The sequence below is a fragment of the Saimiri boliviensis genome, chromosome 19 (genome assembly GCF_048565385.1).
Source record: "Saimiri boliviensis isolate mSaiBol1 chromosome 19, mSaiBol1.pri, whole genome shotgun sequence".
Classification (NCBI taxonomy): Eukaryota; Metazoa; Chordata; class Mammalia; order Primates; family Cebidae; genus Saimiri; species Saimiri boliviensis.
Window position 1 is genome coordinate 14885883 of NC_133467.1, and position 17275 is coordinate 14903157.

The 17275-nt window shown below is 37.3% G+C and overlaps 1 protein-coding gene across 1 annotated transcript in view; it reads right to left on the reverse strand.

Annotated features, from left to right (window-relative positions):
* Positions 1-16743, reverse strand: part of TDRD5 (tudor domain containing 5) — an 81425-nt gene extending 64682 nt beyond the window's left edge. Inside the window, exons 1-3 of the mRNA XM_003925326.3 lie at positions 16334-16743; positions 15305-15712; positions 13241-13431 (exon numbers count right to left, since the gene is read on the reverse strand). Coding sequence (XP_003925375.2) covers positions 13241-13431; positions 15305-15712; positions 16334-16565 — 831 coding nt within the window. The 5' untranslated portion in view covers positions 16566-16743. The remainder of the gene's footprint in view (positions 1-13240; positions 13432-15304; positions 15713-16333) is intronic.
* Between the last annotated feature and the right edge of the window lie 532 nt (positions 16744-17275).

Here is a 17275-nt window from a genome sequence, read left to right on the forward strand (position 1 = left end):
TGGGCAACGGAGTGAGAATCCATCTCAAAAAAAAAAAAAAAAAAGTATCATAACATACGATATCTAAGAATTCAATTTCAAGAAATGTGCCAAACTCTAATAAAGAAAATTATGTATCTGCAATGAAAGGCATAAGATTAATACCTGAATAGAGAACTACCATGTTATTGAACGAATACACTTAACAAAATGCCTAAAATCTCTTCAAAAACTTTAAATTCTAAGAAATCTCATTAAAACTTTGCAACTTACAAAAAAAATCTAGATTTTCAGGGAAAAAAGTCTGAAAACAGACTAACCAGGAGAGACTTGTCTTAAAAAACATTAAAATGAACTTAAAAGTAATAAAAATGTTTTTTAAAAAATCAACTTTGTCAGTAATCAAAAATGGATGTGAAATAGTTAAGACAACTAAGACTATGTTTAGCTTTTTGATGAGAAAAAAATTTTGTGCTTAACCATTTTTCAAGGATTGACATTTGAGTTAATAACCACACAGAATCCTCAGAGTTACATAATCAGAAAGTTTAAAAAAGAGACACAAACTTTGAGTTAAAGCATTTATTGATACTTTTCTGTAGTGCAGTTTAAAAAATCATTTTTAAAAATGATTTCCTTTATGAAAACAATGAGAGCGCACGGAACAATTCGTGGTAATCTTTCTGAATTTCACATAGGTGATGGGGGGATGAAGGCAGCAAACCACCTTACTATGTATGTAGCTATGCAACAATCCTGCATGATCTGCACATGTACCCCAGAACCTAAATTACAATTAAAAGAAAAAAAAAAAGAATTTGACAAGCATGCAGTTAGTCAGCTTACCTACAAAGAAAGATAAACAGGCTGGTTTCAGGCTTCTTTGACATAGGAAATGTCAAAAGAAATCAAAATAATCTATAAATAGGAAAATTACTATGAAAGCAACAGAAGTGAACACTCTTTCTTGGTAGTAAGACTAACTTTTTTAGGCTGAGTTTTCTGTATTAAGAATTATTTTCACCATTTAAAATAAAAGTTATAGCTCCCAATTTTCTGCCCTAAGTAACTAGATAATCGGGAAAATGTATGAAACAGTAATTCAGAGCTGTTGAATAACAATGCAGAACTGAGAGGTAAGCCTTGAACCCCTCCACACCACCCACCTTACAGTCTGGAGAGCTGTCAGGATACAGTGTAGGAAGAAGTAACATAAACAGAGCCTGGCAGTCTAGATGAATTGAGGAGACAGATTTTGAGATGACAAGGATGCTAAAATTTGCAGGGCTGAGTATGGAAAAGGAGGAGTGGCATAAAAATAGCTCCAGAGATCTGCAGAAGAACTCCCTTAAGTTTCTGGATGAGTACTCATCTGTGCAGCTAGGGAGAAGTTCTCTGAGGCTGGAGAAACAAACAAGAAGCAATAGGCTGAACTATATTCCGAGCTCACACAGGGCTAAAAACGAGGTAGGATTACTTGGTAATACATTGAGTCAATCCTTAGAAAGGTAATCCTTCTGTGGTGGGGCTAAATTAGCCCTAGACTGAAGGGCTGTTCTGGACCTGTGGTCTTGGTCTGCTCAGGCTGCCATAAAAATACCATAGACTGCATGGCTTAAATGACAGAAATTTTCTTACAGTTCCAGAGGCTGAAAAGTTCAAGGCTGAACATCCAAATTCAAAAATCTGAAATTCAAAATGCTCCCAAATCCCTATCTTTCAAAGCAACATGATGCCACAAGTGGAAAATCCCATACCCAACCTCATGTGATGAGTCACAGTCAAAACACATTCAAGACTTTGTTACATGCATAAAATTATCTAAAATATTGTGTAAAATTGCATTCGGCTTATGTGTGTAAGGTACATATGAAACACAAATGAATTCCTTGTTTAGACTGGGATCCCATCTCCAAGAAATCTCATTATGCATATTCAAATATTCAGATAAGGGATACTCAACCAAGCATTTCAGATAAGAGATATTCGACCTCTAACACCCAGTTTGGTTCCTGGTGAGCACTTTCTTTCTCACTTGCAGATGGCCACCTTCTTCTTGCCACGTGTGCTTACATGGCATTTTCTCAGGGTGTTCCCATGGAGAGAGAGCAAACTCTCTAGTGTCTCTTCTTATAAGCTATTCATCCCATCATAAGGACCCCACCTTCATAACCTCATCCAACTTTAATTACTTCCCAAAGACCCCATCTCCTAATATCATATTGGAAGCTTTAAGGCTTAAATACATAAATATGGGAAGAAAACAATTCAGTCTATAGCACCCACTCTAATACAGCTTAAAACAAAAACTCAAAATCTTCATACTGAGTCAAAGTAATTTACTATGTAAAGCCCAACAATGAAATATTCACAGTGGTCTAACATCCAGTCAAAAGTCACCAACCATGTGAAGTGGTGGGAGAATATGATCATGTCAGGGAAAAAAATATCAACAGAAAAAAACAGAAATGGCACAGATAATAAAATTAGACAAGCCCTCTAAAAGTTGTAAACCTTACACATATGCTTATATCAATTTAAAAAATTATGAATATAATGAAAAGAAATGAGGATATTAAAAGACCCATGTGGAAAACCTGAAGATTAAAAATGCAACATCTGAATGAAAAATAAACTGGATGGAATTAGTAGATTACATTGTTGAGAAAAGATCAACTAATTTGAAGACAGCAATTCAAACTATGTAAAATGAAGCACACAGTGGGGGAAAAAAGAGAACTGTAATGAAAAAAAAGAGCCCCAGTAACCTGCAAGAAAATAACAAGCCGTATAAAATGGTGTCATTGTACTCCTTGAAGAGCAAAGAAGAAAAATATTTGAAGACAAAATTTCCAGATTTCATGAAAATTATAAACCCACATACCAGAAGCTCAATGAATCCCAAGCAGAAAAAATAAGAAAACTACACCAAGTAATAATACAATCAAAGTGGAAAACCAAACAAAGAGGAAATCCTGAAAGCAACAGCAGGAAAAAACACATTACGTACAGAACAAAGAATTATTATAGACATTGTCAGAAACTCTGAAGACAAGAAAATGGAATAACAACTCTAAAGCACTAAAAGAGGGCAAAAACTATCCAACTAGATAGAATTCTGTACCCAGAAACACAGTATTTCAAAATGAAAATGACAAATAGACTTTCTCAGATGAATAAAAGCTAAGAATACATACCACCAGCAGATTTATCTTAGAGAGTTATGTTAAAATTTTCCAAGCAGAAAGAAAATTATACTGACAGAAATCTAAACACAAAGAATTGGAGAGCATCAGTAGTGCTAGTAAGCATGGGTAAACAAGTTTTTTCTTTTTTAATCTCTTAAAATTTGGCTTTTATGTTTCAAATATTTTTAGTATTAAAATACTATTTTTATTCAAACGTTTTTAAAGCAAAAATAACAATGCATTAAGAGGTAGATAACGTAAGAACTAAAAGTATCACAACAAGAGCACAAAGGATAGAAGAGGAAAAATGTAAATTTACTGTTCTGAGGTTCTTATACTATATATAAAACGTTTTAATATTATATGAAGGTCAATTGTGATAAATTAAAAATATAGGTTGAAAACCCTAAGGCATCCACTAAAAATATGAAACAGAAAAGTATAGATAATAAACAAAAAAGATAAAGTGGAATCCTAAAAAGAATACTTAACCAGGTAGAAGGCAAAGAATGTTCTCTCCCACTGCTTTGCAACATCTTGCTGGAGTCCTAGCAAATGCAGTAAGTCAAGAACAGGAAATGAAACAGACTGGGAGGGAAGAAATAAAACTGCCCTTTATTCACAGATCACATCTCCTATGTAGGAAATATGACAATTTTTTAAAAACTCTTGGAACTAATTAGCAATTATAGCAAAGTTGCAGAATGCAAGGTTAATGTACAAAAGTCAATCACCTTCCTGCATTCCAGTAATAAGCAAAATTTGAAATTTAAAAAATACTATTTACATTAGCATTCCCCAAATATAATACTTAAGTATAAATCTAACAAAATATGCACAATATCTGTATGAGGAAAACTACAAACTCTGATGAAAGAACTTAAAGAAGAAATAAATGGAGAGCTATTCCACGTTCATGGATAGGAAAACTCAATATTGTCCAGCTATCTGTTCTTCCCAACTCAATCTATAGATTGAGCTCAATCCCAATCGAAATCTCAGCAAGTTAGTTATTTTGTGAATATCAACAAATTGATTCCAAAGTTTATATAGGAGGCAAAAGATCCAGAATAGACAACAAAAATTGAAGAATAAAGCCAGATGAATGACACTACCCACCTTCAAGACTTATTAAAAAAGCTACAGTAACCAAGATAGCATGGTACTGGTCAAAGAAGAGGCCAGTGGAAGAGACTAGAGAACCCAGACATAGACTCACATAAATATAGTGAACTGATCTTTGATAAAGGAACAAAAGCAACAGAATGAATCGAACATAGTATGGTACTAGAATTGAACATCCACTTGCAAAAAACCCACAAAAACAAAAACAAAAACCCCTCAACACATACATTTCTAGACCTTACACCCTTCACAAATATTAACGTAAAATGGATCATAGACCTAAATGTAAAATTCAAAACTATAAAATTCCTAGAAGACAACATAGGACAACACTAGCTGACTTTGGATAAAGTGATGACTTCCTAGATACAACACCAAAGGCACAAGACATTAAAGAAATAATTGATCACCTGGTCTTACGATTAAAAACTTCTCTGTAAGACAATGTCAAAAGATTGAGAAAATGAGCCACAGATCAGAAGAAAATATTAGCAAGAAACATACGATAAAAGACCATTAATCAAAATATACAAAGAACTCTTAAAACCCAGCAGTAAGAAAATAAACAATCCAATTTTTAAAAATGGGAAGAATACCTAAACAGACCTCTCTCTAAAGAAGATATACCAGATGGCAAGTAAGCAAACAGCAATGAAATACCGCTATACAGCTATTAGAATGGCCAAAATCTAAAACGCTAGCAACACCAAAGGCTGACCAGCAAAGTTGAACAACAGAAACATTCATCCACCACTGGTGAGAATGCAAAATGGTACCAACTTGGAAGACAGTTTAGCAGTTTTTTTAAATAAAAACACACATATCTTTATCAGATAATTTAGCAACTATAATCCTTGATATTTACCCACATGAATTAAAAACTGCTATCCACACAAAAACCTGCACGCATGTTTATAGCAGCTTTATAAGGAAACAACCATGATGTCCTTCTGTACCTGAGTGGATGAACTGTGGTACCAGACAATGAAATATTACTCAGTGCCAAAAGGAAATGCACTATCAAGTCATGAAAAGACATAGAGGAACCTTAAATGTATACTTCTAAGTGAAAGGACCCAATCTGAAAGGCTACATGCTGTGTAAGTCCAACTATATGACTCTGGAAAAAGCAGAACTATGGTGACAGTAAAAAAAAAAAAAGAAAAAAAAAAAAAATCAGTGGTTACCAGCAGATTAAGGGAAGAGAAAGATCAATAAGCACAAGCACAGAGGACTTTCAGGGCAGTGAAACTATTCAGTATGATACTCTAACAGTGGATACATGCCATTATACATTTGTCAAAACCCACAGAACGTACAACACCAAAAGCAAATCCTAGTGTAAACTATAGACTGTGGGTGATGATGTTCCAACATAGGTTTATCAATTGTAACTAATGTGCCACTGTGGTATAGAATGTCAACAGTGGGGGAGATTTATGTGTGGGGGGGAATGGGGTACATGGGAACTCTGCACTTCTGGCTCAATTTTGTTGTGAACCTGAAACTCCTCTAAAAATAAATTTTAAAAAGAAGGCAAGGAAAGAGTGGGGGGGAAGAAGCCACAATGGCAAGACAGATTTAAATCCAACCATTATTGGTAATTTTAAAATTAAGCATAAATGGGTCAAACATCCCCATTAAATCAGATTGTCAGATTTGATTTTTTAAAAAGCAAGACAGAACACTATATACTGTCTACAGGAAACCCATTTTAAATATAAGTAGGTTTTAAAAAGAATCTAAAAAGATACACAATGCTAACACTACATCTAAAGAAAGTGCAACTACAGTCCTATCGTATAAAGTAGACTTGAGACCAAGGAGTGTTATCATCAACAAATAGGAGAATTTCACAATGATAAATATGGCAATGCATGAGAAACACATAATCATAAATGTGTATGCAGCTAACAGATTCAAAATAGCCAAAGCAGGCCCACAGCTGGTTCCTCTCCATACTACCACACCTGATGCTCTCTGGAAAGTGCCACCTCCCAACAGGAGACAAACCAGTACAAAAATACAACATTAAACCACCAAAGCTAAGAACCCTCATGGAGTCCATTTCACCCCCTCCCACCCCTCACCCCCCTCCACCTGAACAAGTGCAGGTATCCACGGCTGAGAGACCCAGAGCCAGGTCACATCACAGGACTCTGTGCAGACAACTCCCACTACCAGCCTGGATAGACTTGATGGGTGGCTAGACCCACAGACAGATAACAAACACCGCAGCTCAACTGAAAGGAAGCCACATCCACAGGTAAAGGAAGAGAGTGCTGTATCAAGGCAACACTCTGTAGGAGAAAAGAATCTGAAAAGCCTTCAGCCCTAGACCTTCCCTCTGACAGAGCCTACCCTAAATGAGAAGGAACCAGAAAACCAACACTGGTAAGACGACAAAACAAGGCTCTTTAACACCCAAAAAAAATCACACTAGCTCACCAGCAATGTATACAAACCATGAAGAAATCCCTGATTTACCTGAAAAAGCATTCAGGAGATTAGTTATTAAGTTAAATCAGGGATTCACCAGAGAAAGGTGAATCCCAATGCAAGGAAATCCAAAAAAATGATACAAGAGAAAATACTCAAGGAAATAGCATAAAGAAATTAATGCCATTTGCAGTGACCTTGATGAGACTGGAAACTATATATTCTAAGTGCAGTAACTCAGGAATGAAACAAAACATCAGATGTTTTCACTGACACGTGGGAGCTAAGCTATGAGGACACCTAGGCATAAGAATAATACAGTGGATTTTGGGGACTTGAGAGGAAGGAAAGGGTGAGGCATAAAAGACTATAAACAGGGTGCAGTGTATACTGTTTGGGTGATGGCAGCACCAAAATCTCACAAATCACCACTAAATAACTTAGGTAACCAAATGCCACCTGTATCCCAACAATCTGTGGAAAAAAAAATAGCCAAAGCATCAACTAAATGAACTAAAAGGTAAAATAGACAAATCTATAATTATGTTTGAAGATTTCAATACTCCTCAGTAAAAAACCTCAGTTAAAAAAAGAAGTCCTGAATGACATAACTTGACATTTATAGCATACTACACCCAAATATAGCAGAATACATATTCTTTTGAAGTGAATTATTAAACACTTACTAAGATAAACATATTCTGAGCCATATAGTGAGTCTCAATAAATGTATAAAGAATGAAATCTATGTTGTTGGACCACAATGAAATTAGAACAGAAACATCTCTCAAAAAAAAAATCCCCAAATATTTGAAAATTAAACCACACACTTCTAAATAATTCATGATACACACAAAAAAATCAAAAGGAAGATTAGTAAATTTTGACCTGAAAATGAGTTTTCATACCAAATTTGAATTTCTTATCAAAATGTGGGAGATGTAGCTAAAGCAATACTTAGAAGAAATTTATAACCTTAAATGTTTACATTAAAAAGGGACCAAAATCAATGACCAAACTTGTATATTAAGAGCAAAGAGGAAATTAACCCAAAGTAAACAGAAGTTACTAAACAATTAGCACAGAAATCAATGAAATAAAACAAAGAAAAATTTAAAAACAAACAAAACTAAAGTCTTGTTCTTTGAAAAATACAGCCATGCATCTTTTAACAATGGGGATACATTCTGAGAAATGCATTATTAGGCGATTTCACTGTAGTACAAACACAGAATGTACTTAACACAGACCTAGATGGTATAGCCTTATTACACACCTACGTTACATGGTATAGTCTATTGCTCCTAGGCTACAAACAGTACAAAACTGTACTGAATACAACTGTAACACAATAGTAAGTACTTGTGTATCTAAACACAGAAAAGGTACAGTAAGAATACAGTATAAAAGATAAAATGGCACACCTGTATAAAGCACTTACCATAAATGAAGCATGCAGGGTTATGTTACTCTAGGTGAGTGAGTAGTTAGTGAATGTGTAGGTCTAGGACATTACTGTACACTACTGTAGACTTTATATACACCATACACTTAGGCTACACTAAATTTATCTTGTCATATGGTAAGGTGTTCAGGGACAATAATATGCATGGAGTTGTCATCACCTATGATAACAATGTCTTCCTTCTGGAATACCTCCTGAACGAACTGCCTTATGCTGTTTCACAATTAAATTTTTTAGTAAAGAGCACACTCTAAAATAATGATACAAAGTACAGTACAGTAAAAACATAAACCCTTAACATGGTTGTTCATTGTCATTACTGACTGTTAAGTACTGTACATAATTGTATGTGCTATATATATGACTGGCACCACAAATACAAGTGTTGCATTGCACTATGTGTTACAACACCTACATCACCACCAGGTGGCAGGAATTTTTCAGTTCTGTTATAATTTTATGGAATTACTGTTGCACATGCAGTCCACTGTTAACAAAAGTGTCATTACCTGATGCATAACTGTGTATAAGTGACTAAATCTTTAGCAAGATTGGTATGTGTGTGGGAAAGACAGAGAGAAGGAGCAATCATCAGATCCTACAGACCTTAAAATGTTATTGGGGGAGCATTATTAACAACTTTATTTCAATACATTTGACAACCTAGATAAAATAAACAACACCTTGAAAGACAAGGTACCACGGCTCATTTTTTTAAAAAAGTGGAAAATCCAAAATAGCCCTGTATCTGTTAAAGAAACTGAATTTGTTGTTTAAAACCTTTCCACAAAGAATGCTCCAGGTCCAATTTGGTCCACTAATAAATTCTACAAAATATTTAAGAAAAACAAACTCTTTCACAATAAAGAGACAGAAAAAAACTTCCCAACTCATTTCACATGAGGCCTGTATTAAAATGATTCCAAAACCAGACAAAAGCATTACAAGAAAACTACAGAATATATCTTATAAACATAAATGCAAAACCCTTAAAATATTGGCAAATTGAATGTAGCAGCATATAAAAAGGATACTATATGACCAAATGGAATTCATCCAGCAATATAAGGGTGGCTGGATATAAAACCAAGAAAAGTAATTTTAAAAAAAGAAAAACCCTATAATAATTTCAATGTATGGAGAAAGAGTATAACAAAATTCAACATACATTCATGAAAAACATTCTCAGAAACTAGGAATAGAAGGGAATGTCCTCACAACCTGATAAAAGACATCTAAAAAGCTACAGTTAATATTATAATTATAAAGACTGAATATTTTCCCCACATAATTAGGAACAAGTCAAGATTTTCCACTCTCACATTCCTTTTTTTTTTTTCTTTTTTGAGATGGAGTTTCGCTCTTGTTACCCAGAATGGAGTGCAATGGCACGATCTTGGTTCACCGCAACCTCCGCCTCCAGGGTTCAAGCAATTCTCCTGCCTCAGCCTCCCAAGTAGCTGGGACTACAGGTGCACGCCACTGTGCCCAGCTAATTTTTTGTATTTTTGGTAGAGACGGGATTTCACCATGTTGACCAGGAAAGTCTCGATCTCTTAACCTCGTGATCCACCCGCCACGGCCTCCCAAATTGCTGGGATTACAGGCGTGAGCCACTGTGCCTGGCCCACTCTCACATTTCTAACATACTGTATAATACTAGAGAGCCTACACTGTGTGGTAAGGGTTGGGAAAAAGGCAAATAGATTGAAAAGAAGTAAAACTGTCTTTACTCCCAGATGGCATGATGGTCTACACAGAAAATCCAAACCCTACAAAATAGCTGCTAGAATGATTTGAATTACAGAACTGAATTCATCAAGTACCACAACTCAAGGTCACAGGATACAAGTTCAACATACCCAAAAAAAAAAAAATCCAATTGATTTTCTACTAGCAACGAACAGAAATTTTAAATACCATTTACAATAGCATAAAAATATGAAAGGTGTAAAGGGTAAGTTTAACAAAATATATGCAAACTTTATGCATTGAAAACTATAAAACATCACTGACAGAATGTAAAGACCTAATAAATGAAGATATACCATGTTCTTGAATCAACAGACTAGATATTGTTAAGATGTCATTTCCCCCTCCCCCCCGACTTACCTACAGATCCAATTTAATTCTAATAAATATCACGATCAGAAACAGTTGACTTGTAACAAATGAAATGTATCTGCAAATGCAAACCTAGAATATTCAAAGCACTTTTGAAAAATTAATAAAGTTGTAAGACTTAACTACAGTCATGGGCTGCATTGTGATTTGTGGTCAATGATAGACCACCTGGATGATGGTGGTTCACAAGATTATAATACTGCATTTTTTCTGTACTTTTTCTATGTTTACACACACAAATACCCCATTATGTTACAAGCGCCTATAGCATTCAGTGCAGGAACATGCTATAAAGTTTTGTAGCCCATGACCAATAGGCTATACCATATAGTCTAGCTGTGTAGTAGGTTATATACCATCTAGGTTAGTCTAAGTGCATTCTATGATGATAATACAATGGTAAAATCACCTAACAACGCACTTCTCATATTGTAACCCTGTCATTGACACATGACTATATATGATTAAGATATTATAAAGCTACAGTAATAAAGATAGCAAGGTATTGACAAAAGCACACACACACACACACACACACACACACACACACACACAGAAAAATGGACCTGAATAGAGTTTCAGAACTTACATGTGTGAGGCCAACAGATTCACTAGAGGTGCCAAAACAAGGTAGTTCAATGTAGAAAACAAGTCTCTTTTCAACAAGTGGTGCTGGATTAACAGTCTATATGCAGAAAACTTTGATCTGTACCTGGTACCTTATGCAAATTTATCTTAAAATGGATACTATACTTAAATATAAGAACCAAAAACAGGCTGGGCACAGTGGGTCATGCCTGTAATCCCAGCACTTTGGGGGGCCAAGATGGGTGGATCACGAGGTCCGGAGATTGAGATAATCCTGGCCAACATGGTGAAACACAGTCTCTACTTAAAAAAATACAAAAAAAAAAAATTAGCTGGGTGTAGTGATGCATGCCTGTAGTTCCAGCTACTTGGGAGGCTGAGGCAGGGGAATCGCCTGAACTGGGAGACAGAAATTACAGGGAGCCAAGGTCATGCCACTGCACTCCAGCCTGGCCACAAAGCAAGACTCTGTCTTAAAAAAAAAAAAAAAAAAAAGGAACTAGAAACATAAAACTTCAAAGAAAACATAGGAGAAAATGTTTTTAACTTCAGATTTGAATCTATTATGTAGGCAAGAATAAAAGAAAAATATGAGCTGGGCGCGGTGGCTCACATCTGTAATCCCAGCACTTTGGGAGGCTGAGGTGGGCGGATCATCTGAGGTCAGGAATTTGACACCAGCCTAGCAAAGATGGTGAAACCCTGCCTCTAATAAAAATACAAAAATTAGCCAGTCAGGGTTGGGGGAGGGGGGTGGGCAACTGTAATCCCAGCTACTTGGGAGGCTGAGGCAGGATAATCACTTGAGCCCGGGAGGCAGAAGTTGCAGTGAGCCAAAAGACTGCACCACTGCATTCCAGCCTGGGCAACAGAGCAAGACTCTCTAATTAAGAAAATATATATATATATATGAGTACGTTAGACTGTATCAAAATTAAAGACTTTTCCACAACAGACAGAATTAACAGAATGAAGTAAACATAGGCCAGGAGAAAATATTTGCGTAACATGTCTCTAAGAAGGACTTACAACCAGAATATGTAAATTTTTCCAATACAATGACAATATTTTTATAAAATATGGTCAAAAAGGAAATATAAATGGCAGACATGGATGTGAAAAGATGCTCAACATTATAATTAGATTATGATCTCCAACTTAAAATCATGAGACAGCACTATACACCCACTCAGATGGCTCATATTTTTTTAAACTGACAATTCCAAATGTTAACAAAGAAGTGGAATAACTACAACTCTCCTACGTATCTCATGGGAAAGGAAAGTCATACAGCCACTTTGGAAAACAGTGGCGATTTCTTATCAACATACACTTAGTATATGATGCAGTAATCCAACTCCTAGATATTTACACAAGAGAAATGAACTAGGTCCATACAAGATGTATGAAAATATTGATGATGGCCTTATAATTTAAGGACCAAAGAGGAACAACCCAAATATCATCTAATGGGGAAGGGATAACAAATTTAGGTATATCTTTATAATGGACTAATATTAAACAAGAAAAAAGAACAAACTGCTGATATGTACATCTTGGATGAACCTCAGAAGTATTCTACTAAGTTAAAGAAGTCAAACACAGAAGATTAGATATTGTTTGATTCCATTTATATGAAATTCTTGGAAAGTCAAAATCATAGAAAGCAGTGGTTGTCTGTGGCTGCAGCTGGGAAAAGAAATTAAAAAGTGGCATGAAGGAGCTTTTTTGGGGATGATGGAAATTTTTTTTATGGTGATTGTATAACTATCTATTAAACAAAACTCAAACTATACATTTAAAATGAGCACATTTTACTATATGTAAATTATGTGACTAAAGATATTATTAGAAGTTAGGCACTCTGTTTTAAACTTAATTTCCATGTGCTCATTCTGAGCTCTAACTTAAGTTGTTAACATGGTGATTTAGCCAGGCATTTATTGGTTATATTCTAGTTTTTATTCAAAGTTCTTCAGAATTACAGTCACAGAAAATACCAGGATTACTATGCTCAGGGAAAGCCATTCAGAAGATATTCATGAGGTAAATTGCAAATATGCTTCTGTAACTTTGGTGAGGAACTAGAACTAGAGATAGAGATTTGGGAGTCATTTGCAGAAAATAGTAGAAACCATGGAGTTGATAAAATTATACTCTTCTTTCACTTCACTTCTCACTTTTTACTAATCTACAGAATTATGGGAAATGCTTAGTCAAATTTGAAATACATGAATGACTTCAGTTTTTAAAAGGTCAGCTTTTCCATGAGATCAAAGTGCTAACACCACTGAATTTAAAAACACTGTATATCTTCAAATTCTTATCTCACCTGGTTTAATTTTTCAGTCTGATTCAGCCTTGAGGTCTCCACTACATTTAAGTTGGAAGTCTTTTCCATGCTCATTATTTGCTTCGGTGGTTCCATGTTTGAAGTGGGTTGTGAAATGCATGCCTTTGCTACCGGAAAGCCTGTGGAGTATGACCCTTGTTTCATTCTAAATGGCTGGGTAAAAATCTTACCTTTTGTGAGTAACAGAGAACAGAAAAATTGTCACTAGCAACTTCTATTTCATTTTCTGTTAGCTACATATAGAGGCGACTGTGAGCTAACTGCCTTCAACTTAGAAGTAAAAATTAGGAAAAGAAAGCTTACATTTTTATATTAAGCCAAAACTTACATGTAAGTTATTAGTCAGAGGAAGACAGAGATCCTAAGTGTTCCAAAAAGGTTGGGGTCATCTAAAACTCCACTTAAGGTCACCTGAATATAATTACAGAGAGGTAGGATTCATATGTAAAAAGCTGTATCTCATTTAGCAGACCAAAAAGTCTCCAAGCCTGCTTAGAACTATGCTTTTCAAACCGGGAAACTACTAGTAGTAGCACAGTTCTGGGAGGATGAAAAACTACAGAATAACGTATAAATTCTTTAAGATTTGCAGGAAGGGGGAATAACACTGGGAAGGTGTATTCTGTTGTATGACATGATAAATACATCACCGGACTTCTCCACAGCCTAGCTCTTTACGCTAAGGTCAAGTTCACCAAAAAAGAAAAAAACAAAAGTTACTTCAAGATATCCTGATGAGAGAGGTAGGAACCATGGATGGAGAACATGAACAGACTCACTGGAAAGGAATATTCACCCCCCTCTCACCACAACTATTCAATAAATTGGTAAAGAGCTTTCTACAACTCACTATTATGAGTTAGTCTTCCTATGTCTGAGGACTTCAAGAATACTCAAAGTTGAGGGCTAGACTTGAAACACTTGGTGGCCTCCAGAGCCTTCCTAACCAAGTATATCCTCATACCCTCAAACTACATCACCCACCACAGTGTAAATATTGTTTTATAAACTTGACACATCCTCATGGTTCACCTACATGAATCTAAATGCAGATTTTGGAGAAAAACTCACTGACATAGGCATAGAATTCTCCCAAATAGGCTCCATCAATGCTCAGTGTATTAACTGTATTATTGTCTAGAGGAGGTGTCCCCAAACTGCGGCCCCCTGAGGCCATTTATCAGCTCCCCCCCCCACCGCCGCCGCACTTCAGGAAGGGGCACCTCTTTCATTGGTGGTCAGTGAGAGGAGCACAGTATGTGGCGGCCCTCCAACAGTCTGAGGGACACTGAACTGGCCCCCTGTGTAAAAAGTTTGGGAACGCCTGGTCTAGGGAGTTACTATGTAGATGGTCATGTCAGTCTTTTGAGTATTCAGTATGTCTTTTGAGCCTTTAATAGATATAGCATTTGGGCAGAAAAGCACTGGATGGGCAGCAATAAGAGCTGGGAACTAACTCTAGCTGTATCACTACCACTTTTCCAGCCATTTGACTTTGGAAAAGCCATTTAATTTTCCTGAGCTTTGGTTTTCTTATCCATAAGACAGGGTTTATTCACCCTACCTAATATAGTAATGAGAATGCAAGGTTAAATGGTATACAGATAAGGTGGCTATCATTACACCACAAAAGCCCAGTAATAGCAAAGATTAGATGGGTTAACGTTAATAATTTTTTTAAGTATTTTAACTTTTCATTTTACTTATAGCTTCTTTGCATGAATACAACTATTCATGTAAATTTACAGTGTTCTAGAGAGAGCAGATCTTGTGGTTTTAAAAATAACAGCTAACGCTAATTATGAGCTTACTAAATGCCAAGCACTTTACACAACTCACCTCATGTAAGGTCCTCAACACAACCCCAAGAAGCAAATATTGTTATTTCTATTTTAGAGATGAGAAAATCAGGCTTAAACAGTTTGCCTGAGACCACTCAACTAGCAAGTAGTAGAGCCAGGCTTCAACTTAAACTCATGGACCTTAGCCATTACACACCCCTCTTTGTGCCAGGAATGCTCCAATATTTGCCCACATGCATACCTGCCGGCCATCCTCTCCACTTTTCCTCCATTACACTCTTCTTTAGCATCAACAAGGAACCTGCTCTGGTCTGCTCTACAGAAATGACATCTGAAGCCGCATTCAGCACTTCAAACATAGAGAGAAATCCATATTGCATGTATTGGAATGATCGTCCAAATCTTTTGGCAAATGCCTTTTCAAAATCAGAAAGGAGAACAGGAGATAACGCCAACAGATCCTTCAACTCACTCTTCACAACAGCTGGAAGAATAGGGGCAACCCGTCCTCGGTAAGGTACTCGCCGATGAGAGCTTGGTCCAGAATAAAAACTGGGCCTTCCCTTATGCGTGTAGTTTCGAACCTTATGGTTGCTCTTCTGTTTTGCAACTAAGCTGGCTATTCCTTTGGTAGATTCATCTGGAATGGCTAAGGAGACGTGAAAAAAAAACCACACACACACATTTAGGTGGAAACCTTACTCCCTTCTGTCTCCTTAGTATCTGTGCTTACACAGTTCTTAACCCTCCAAATAGCTGTTTATCCAGGCAGCACGATAAACAACAGTAACTCTTGGTTCCTCGATTTCTTGCATTTTGGGCAACATCTTGCTAGCTCTTCTACCAGGTGAAGAAAAGATAACTCAATGTATTATCATTACAATTGACTCCCGACAGATTTGAAATTCTTGGGAAGAACTACAGACTTCCCTACAATGGTTTTTTCCTGTGCTTCACGGAATTGAAAACAGGTTTTTATAATTAAGAAGTCCTTTTTGTTGTTTCTCCCGACTGAAGGTGCAATAACCGGAAATCATATGTAAAATGCAGTTTTTGTGAGTGCATAATTGCAGTCACTGGGAATGGTTTGTTAATTTTGCAGAGGTTCTAACTTTACCCATAATCTCGAAAGCACCTAAGATTCTCCCTCCCCCCACCAAATTAAAATCCACTGGCTGGGATACGGAATAACTGTAGAACTAGAATAATTATTTACTAAGCAGCTGTTTTTATTACAAAGTTTATAGACCTTCAAAAGTCTTAAACCTACCTTTCAGTATTACGGTACCACCTGCACCGGAGCAGACACTAACAACATCAGGCATGTCCGATACCAGCTCCATAGTGGACCGATACCCAAGGATCCGGAGTGGTAGGTGGTTGCCAACCATCAAAAGATACTCCTTCTCCAACTGCTGTGGGCTCAAACCATCTTTGGTGGAAATGAGAAGTGATCTTATTTCCTTCCGCAGACATTCCTGTATACGCTCTTGTTCGGACATTGTGCCCTACAGGACTGAAGACAGAAAGGTAGCTCATGAGGAAAAGAGGGCAGACCCATGGAAAAGAAAAAAAATTTTAAACCACTAATAGTGGGATACAAATAACAGACGCGAATTTTAAGAGTGATAAGGCAGTACTGAGGGTGCCCTGCAGCTTGCGCGTGGCCTGGCGATTCAAGCCCTGAATCTCCACCGGCGCTGATTAAAGCTACAGGTGTCAAGAACTCTGCCCGCGGCCAGGGGGAGGCGTTAACTGGGGTTCCTGCGCGGTGCTAGACTCGAACGCAAACTTCCTATCCAAAGCCCTCGCGGGCTCCTCCCGAACCACAACTGGGAACTGAGGCCATCCCACCACCACCTCCGCCTGGCAGAGCGAGGGCCCCACGGAAAGGCGCCCCCGCCGCACACCTCCTGCACCCCAAGCCGAGGGGACGCTCCCTGCTCCCCCTTATCTGAAGCCACCACCATTCTTCGCCCGTTCCCTAACCTATCTAGGGTTGGGGTCCCTGCCCCGCCCCCAACGTCTCTCGGTGCCCCTCGCGGGAGCGACGCGTCGCCCTTCCACTTGCCCTGGCGGCTCTCTGCAACCAGAGGTGAAGAGGAAGAGCCGAAGGCGCCAGCTGAGGCACTTCTCGGCCCAGCACCGCCCTGCTGCCAGCCACTCGTCTTGCCCGCACCGCGCCGTGACGCCAACGCTGCCGTTGCGGGCC